The 7,599-nt window shown below is 41.9% G+C and overlaps 1 protein-coding gene across 1 annotated transcript; it reads right to left on the minus strand.

The window, feature by feature from the left end:
• Nucleotides 1–438: 438 nt before the first annotated feature.
• On the minus strand, nucleotides 439–7,387 carry LOC124002783 (G-protein coupled receptor 4-like). Its single transcript, XM_046310517.1, has 4 exons — nucleotides 5,992–7,387; nucleotides 5,112–5,324; nucleotides 3,890–4,107; nucleotides 439–2,060 (listed from the first exon to the last, which is right to left on the minus strand). The coding sequence occupies exons 2-4, from the start codon at nucleotides 5,287–5,289 to the stop codon at nucleotides 1,518–1,520; spliced, it is 939 nt and encodes a 312-aa protein (XP_046166473.1). The 5' UTR covers nucleotides 5,290–5,324; nucleotides 5,992–7,387; the 3' UTR covers nucleotides 439–1,517.
• Nucleotides 7,388–7,599: the final 212 nt, after the last annotated feature.

A 7,599-nucleotide genomic window follows, 5' to 3' on the forward strand; every position in this document is an offset into this window, starting at 1 on the left:
CAAGATTATACAAACAAAAAGTCAAAGACTTGTTTCCATTGTGATCCCCTATTCTAAGAGTGTAGCCAAAAATTGCTTAATTAACTAAGGAACCGCACCTGCTTTCAATATACTTTGTATCCCTTATTTAGGGATTTGAAGTGTTTCCTTTATTTTGGCTGTATACTGGCAATGTGAAGCATTAGACAGACCAGATCCGGTCCAAATGGGAGATCTACACTGGCAATGTGAAACAGACAGACCAGATCCGGTCCAAATGGGAGATCTACACTGGCAATGTGAAGCATTAGACAGACCAGATCCGGTCCAAATGGGAGATCTACACTGGCAATGTGAAGCATTAGACAGACCAGATCCGGTCCAAATGGGAGATCTACACTGGCAATGTGAAGCATTAGACAGACCAGATCCGGTCCAAATGGGAGATCTACACTGGCAATGTGAAGCATTAGACAGGCCAGATCCGGTCCAAATGGGAGATCTACACTGGAAATGTGAAGCATTAGACAGGCCAGATCCGGTCCAAATGGGAGATCTACACTGGGAGACATTGCTTATGGGCCAACTATGGTGAATTTTTAAAATATTTTTTTATTTAACTTTATTTAACTAGGCAAGTAAGTTAAGAACAAATTCTTATTTACAAAGATTGCTTACACCGGCCAAACACGGACGACGCTGGGCCAATTGTGCGCCACCCTATGGGACTCCCAATTATGGCCGTGTGTGATACAGCCTGCATTCGAACCAGGCTGTCTGTAGTGACGCCTCAAGCACTGAGATGCAGTGCCGCTGCGACCACGGAGCCCAAAATGAAGTAGAAATAAATAAACACATTCTAGGAAATCACAAATGATTATTCATTATTAATGATAATAATAATAATACATATTAATAATATTAACTGGCAATACAGCAGTATACATGTCCACACACAATACATTTACCCTGTGATATATCTAAATGTGTGTATTGCGGCCTACCTAATTTAAGACATGCCAGGACTGTGCAGGCTGAATATAATGTGTACTGCAGGGCTGGACCTAAAGCCTGCACAGCAGTGGCTCTCCAGGACAGGAGTTGGTAGTTGGTAGATGGTCACCCCACTGGAGGCTGGTGGGCAGAGATATAGGAGGACAGGCTCATTGTAATGGTTGGAATAGAATAAATGGAACAGAATCACGCACATGAAACACATGGTCCATTCCATTTATTCCAGCCATTACAATGAACCCATCCTCGTATAGCTCCACCCACCAGCCTCTTCTTCTCTCCCTCATCACATGGTTCCCAGTAGATGGCCAAGCTGCAAAGTCAGAATTGGCTTTATCGTAAAAATGTCTGCCAACAGAAATGTTATTTTTGGTCTTAATTTAAGGTTAGGGTTAGGTATACGGTTAGCAGTGTGGTTAAGGTTCGGTTAAAGTTAAGGTTTAAAATCGGAGTTTAAGAAGAGGAATCGTAGAAATGATTTGGCCTTCTGACTTTGTAACTTGGCAGGATAGTGATGAGCCCCATCACACTTTAACCTCGTAGGGTTTCTTGGCCGAGCTCTCCCCCGCACAGCACCAGCCAGGTACACACGCAGGCCTGTCCATCTTGGTCATATACAGAAGTGGCTCCATACTACAACTCAGATCCATGATGGCGAACACACTGATAGTCACCTGACAGCGGAACTGGACGAACGTGTAGTAGGAGAAGAACGGAACAAGAGCCACAGGAGGAAGGTAGTTGACGAAGATTATACCCAAGATGACCAGCACCATTTTGAAGGCCTTCTTCTTCACGGGGTGCATCACCTCCTTCCCGGCTACGGAGCGGCGTAGGACCCATATGATGGAGAGGTTACAGTAGATCATGACGGCGAAGGCGAAGAGGATGAGGCCGCTGAACACCTCGTTGACAGACATGACTCCCAGGATGCTCTTTGTGAGGCTGTAGGCCAGGATGAGGGCCCAGGTTACCACGGAGACGCCAATGCGGATCTTGTTGTCACGGATACCGGTGAACAGCACCGGATGGACCACGGCCACGTAGCGGTCCAGACAGATACACACCTGGGAGGAGAGAGATGGAATATAACTCAGATTATAATATAACCCAGTTCAATATATAACCCAGATTATAACATAATTATGATTATAACATGACCCAGATTATAACATAACCCAGATTATAACATAACCCAGATTATAACATAACCCAGATTATAACATAACCCAGATTATAACATAACCCAGATTCAAATATGACCCAAATTATAACAGTTTTTTACATTTACATTTGAGTAATTTAGCAGATGCTCTTATCCAGAGAGACTTGCAGGATCATTTAGGGTTAAGTGCCTTGCTCAAGGACACTGACAGATTTTTCACCTAGTCTGCTCAGGGATTCAAACCAGCGATCTTTTGGTTACTGGTCCATTGCTCTTAACTGCTAGGCTACCTGACGCAGATTATTATAACATAACCACCCAGGTCTAGACAAATACACATCTGGGAGGGGAGAGATGGAGAGGGATTAGGTCTAACCCACATTATAATATAACATAATAATATATAATATAACATAATAAACCAGGTCTATATAACATAACCCAGATTATAACGTGACCCAAGTGTCACGTTCTGACCATAGTTCTTTTGTGTTTTCTTTGTTTTAGTGTTGGTCAGGATGTAAGCTGAGTGGGCATTCTATGTTGTGTGTCTAGTTTTCCCGTTTCTATGTTTGGCCTGATATGGTTCTCAATCAGAGGCAGGTGTTAGTCATTATCTCTGATTGGGAACCATATTTAGGTAGCCTGTTTTGTGTTGGGTTTTGTGGGTGGTTGTCTCTGTCTTCGTTTGTCTGCTCCAGACAGAACTGTTTTGGTTTTTTTCACATTTGTTGTTTTCTATTTTGTAGTGTTCACGTTTTATCGTCTTTATTAAACATGATGAACACTAACCACGCTGCGCTTTGGTCCTCTCCTTCTTCCACAGACGAAAGCCGTTACACCAAGAAAAAATATATAATGTTCCATACAATGTATTTTAAAGACCCTAATGTCACAAGTTCCCTCATCAAAACCTACAGTTGTAAGGTCATTTCATTCACAAACCAATCTTTTCAGATCTACACAGTCATGTTTAGATTTGAGATTTTCTACCCACCAAGAATAGTGGTGCGGTGATTTGACCCTGTAGGCAAAGCATTGGATGAACTATCCAGGTTTAAACATAGCCCATATTATAATATAACCCAGGTCTGTGTAACATAACCCACAGTATAATATAACCCAGGTCTATATAACATAACCCACATTATAATATAACCCAGGTCTATATAACATAACCCACATTATAATATAACCCAGGTCTATATAACATAACCCACATTATAATATAACCCAGGTCTATATAACATAACCCACATTATAATATAACCCAGGTCTATATAACATAACCCATATTATAATATAACCCAGGTCTATATAACATAACTCACAGTATAATATAACCCAGGTCTATATAACATAACTCAGATTATAATGTAACCCACATTATAATATAACCCAGGTCTATATAACATAACCCACATTATAATATAACCCAGGTCTATATAACATAACCAAGGTCTATATAACATAACCCAGATTATATAATAACCAAAATTATAATATGACCCAGGTCTATATAACATAACCCAGATTACAACATAACCCATAATATAATCCAGGTCTATATAACATAACTAAGATTAGAACATAACCCAGGTCTATATAACATAACCCACAGTATAATATAACCCAGGACAAGATAACATAATCCAGATTATAACATAATCCAGATTATAACATAACCCAGGTCTATATAACATAACTACCTAGGCCTTATTATATACCCACCAGGAAGAGGGGTCCTGTGTCTTTGACCCCGTAGGCAAAGCGTTGGAAGTACCAGATGCCTTGGTGGTCCAGGACCAGCCTGTTGACCATGTCTATGGGCCCCATGAGGCAGAAGTAGGTGTCCATTAAAGCCAGATTAAAGATGAAGATGTCAGACGTGGACGAGTCACTTTTCCTGCTGGAGATGTGCCACAGGACCAGTATATTGCAGGGTGTGCCTGTTGCATCAATAAGGACTGTGTTAGGATGCATCCCAAATGGCACCCTATTCCCTATGTCGTGCACTACTTTTGACCAGACCCCATAGACAGTAGGGACACCACTGTGTTAGTGACAGGAATATCTTTACCAAGGCTGAGTCCAAAATGGCACCCATTCCCTATATAGTGTCCTACTTTCCCTATTCCATGTATAGTGCACTACTTTTGATCAGAGCCCTCTATACAGAGCACTACTTCATAGGGTTCTGGTGAAAAGATACATCATGTTACTACACCTACTACCACATCATTATGGGTACTGAAGTACATCATGCTACTCCACCTATTACCACATCATTATGGGTACTGTAGTACATCATGCTACTCCACCTACTACCACATCATTATGGGTACTGAAGTACATCATGCTACTCCACCTATTACCACAGCATTATGGGTACTGTAGTACATCATGCTACGACACTTACTACCACAGCATTATGGGTACTGTAGTACATCATGCTGCCACATAGTTTCTCAACCAAAAGGCGGAAGATTGAAAGACTTCCGGGAAGCAGACCAAGCAGATCAGGCCAGGGTTTGGGATATGAGAAATCAATGAGAGAAGGGAAACTCTTTCTTAGTTGTTCATTGTTGCTAAATCTAAAAGGCACAACCTAGATTCCAGCCAATGTCTTAAGTAGTTGAACAAGTTATTAATCCAACTACGTGAAAGTGTCAAACTGTAACATTTTCATTTTCATCATAAACAACATTCTACTACACCTACTCCCAGAGCATTATGGGTAACGTAGTATATCATTCTACTACACCTACTCTCAGAGCATTATGGGTAATGTAGTATATCATTCTACTACACCTACTCCCAGAGCATTATGGGTAATGTAATACATTTGTCCTACTACAAATACAACCAGAGCATTATGTTTAATGTAGTATTTCATTCTACTACACCTACTACCACAGCATTGTGGGTAATGTAGTATATCATGCTACTACACCTATGGCCAGGTTGAAGACTTTGACTCCAAAGTAGAAGATGAATCCGTAAGGGGCCACGGAGCAGACGTGGAATTGGTACCAAGGAGGCGGGGTCCAAGGTTCCGGACTAAGGGTCGACGTTGAGTTCAGGGAGAGGTCATTGGAGGTCATCCCCGTGGAGTTAGCAATCATCGCCATGGAAGGTAGGGTCAAAGTGGAGAAGAGATTTGGATCTAAACAGGAGGAAAAGGGAACAATTGACATGAGTTACAAATGTATAATTGCATATAATATATACTGTATAGCTGTATATAATTGTAGTGTATATCATTTTCTCTGGTCCTTCTGTAGCTCAGTTGGTAGAGCATGGCGCTTGTAACGCCAGGGTAGTGGGTTCGATTCCCGGGACCACCCATACGTAGAATGTATGCACACATGACTGTAAGTCGCTTTGGATAAAAGCGTCTGCTAAATGGCATATATTATTATTATTATATTATCTGTATTGTGTATGACAGAGTTGAGGACCAACAGACTTTGACCTGCTGCCTGCTATCATCAAGCGATTATATTCCACTACATTAACTTTTGCATGTTGTCATAAAAAGTATTTTATATAATTTACGGATCTGTTCAGTTTATTGTATGAATGGATTTTCATACCAAAATAAATTGCCACAAAAATCCCTCCATATTGTTGGCTGATGTCAGAAAATCACTTCTATAATTTCACTGCGCTTTGCTGCACCGATTAAAATTGATGCTTAAAAATCTGTTATCATAATGCATTACTCGTTCAAATCTAATAGATAGCCACTTACATTTCTTCTGAGCAATATTATGACTTATAAAACTGACAAATTGCTATCAAATACAGTAAAAAGTCAAAGTCTCACCTACCTCAATAGAGATGATACGTCCCTCTACTGGTCCTCCTCCACTCTCCTTCAGTCTCTGTCCCTCAGTAGAACAAACTATTTCACTGGTCCTCCTCCAATCTTCTCCTTCAGTCTCTGTCCCTCAGTAGAACAAACTATTTCACTGGTCCTCCTCCACTCTCCTTCAGTCTCTGTCCCTCAGTAAAACAAACTATTTCACTGGTCCTCCTCCACTCTCCTTCAGTCTCAGTCCCTCAGTAGAACAAACTATTTCACTGGTCCTCCTCCACTCTCCTTCAGTCTCAGTCCCTCAGTAGAACAAACTATTTCACTGGTCCTCCTCCAATCTTCTCCTTCAGTCTCAGTAGAACAAACTATTTCACTGGTCCTCCTCCACTCTCCTTCAGTCTCAGTCCCTCAGTAGAACAAACTATTTCACTGGTCCTCCTCCACTCTCCTTCAGTCTCAGTCCCTCAGTAAAACAAACTATTTCACTGGTCCTCCTCCAATCTTTTCCTTCAGTCTCAGTCCCTCAGTAGAACAAACTATTTCACTGGTCCTCCTCCAATCTTCTCCTTCAGTCTCTGTCCCTCAGTAGAACAAACTATTTCACTGGTCCTCCTCCAATCTTCTCCTTCAGTCTCTGTCCCTCAGTAGAACAAACTATTTCACTGGTCCTCCTCCAATCTTCTCCTTCAGTCTCTGTCCCTCAGTAGAACAAACTATTTCACTGGTCCTCCTCCAATCTTTTCCTTCAGTCTCAGTCCCTCAGTAGAACAAACTATTTCACTGGTCCTCCTCCAATCTTCTCCTTCAGTCTCTGTCCCTCAGTAGAACAAACTATTTCACTGGTCCTCCTCCAATCTTCTCCTTCAGTCTCTGTCCCTCAGTAGAACAAACTATTTCACTGGTCCTCCTCCAATCTTCTCCTTCAGTCTCTGTCCCTCAGTAGAACAAACTATTTCACTGGTCCTCCTCCAATCTTCTCCTTCAGTCTCTGTCCCTCAGTAGAACAAACTATTTCACTGGTCCTCCTCCAATCTTCTCCTTCAGTCTCTGTCCCTCAGTAGAACAAACTATTTCACTGGTCCTCCTCCAATCTTTTCCTTCAGTCTCAGTCCCTCAGTAGAACAAACTATTTCACTGGTCCTCCTCCAATCTTTTCCTTCAGTCTCAGTAGAACAAACTATTTCACTGGTCCTCCTCCAATCTTCTCCTTCAGTCTCAGTCCCTCAGTAGAACAAACTATTTCACTGGTCCTCCTCCACACTTTTCCTTCACACAAACAATTTCAGTGAGTGTGTGTTTTCCGTTTACAATCTATATGTCTAGTTAACCCTGGACTCAATGACTGTTGATTAGAAACTATCGAGTCGAGCACGCCAATTGACTCCAAGTAGCAAAGCCACAGCTCTTCCCTATCCTCCGTAGCAGAGCTCTTTATCTCTCCGTTGGCCCCCAGAAGCCAAGCTGTATGCCAAACCGGACCCTTACTCCATATGGCACCGTCTCACAGGGGCCAATGCTTAATAAAGACAGTCTCCTGGGAGAGAGAGAGGTAGGGAGGGAGAGAGAGACAGTAGGAGGATGACACTTATGGATACGACCAATCTGGGGAACCTCGACGACC

This window comes from Oncorhynchus gorbuscha, linkage group LG18 (assembly GCF_021184085.1).
Source record: "Oncorhynchus gorbuscha isolate QuinsamMale2020 ecotype Even-year linkage group LG18, OgorEven_v1.0, whole genome shotgun sequence".
In the NCBI taxonomy this organism is placed as follows: domain Eukaryota; kingdom Metazoa; phylum Chordata; class Actinopteri; order Salmoniformes; family Salmonidae; genus Oncorhynchus; species Oncorhynchus gorbuscha.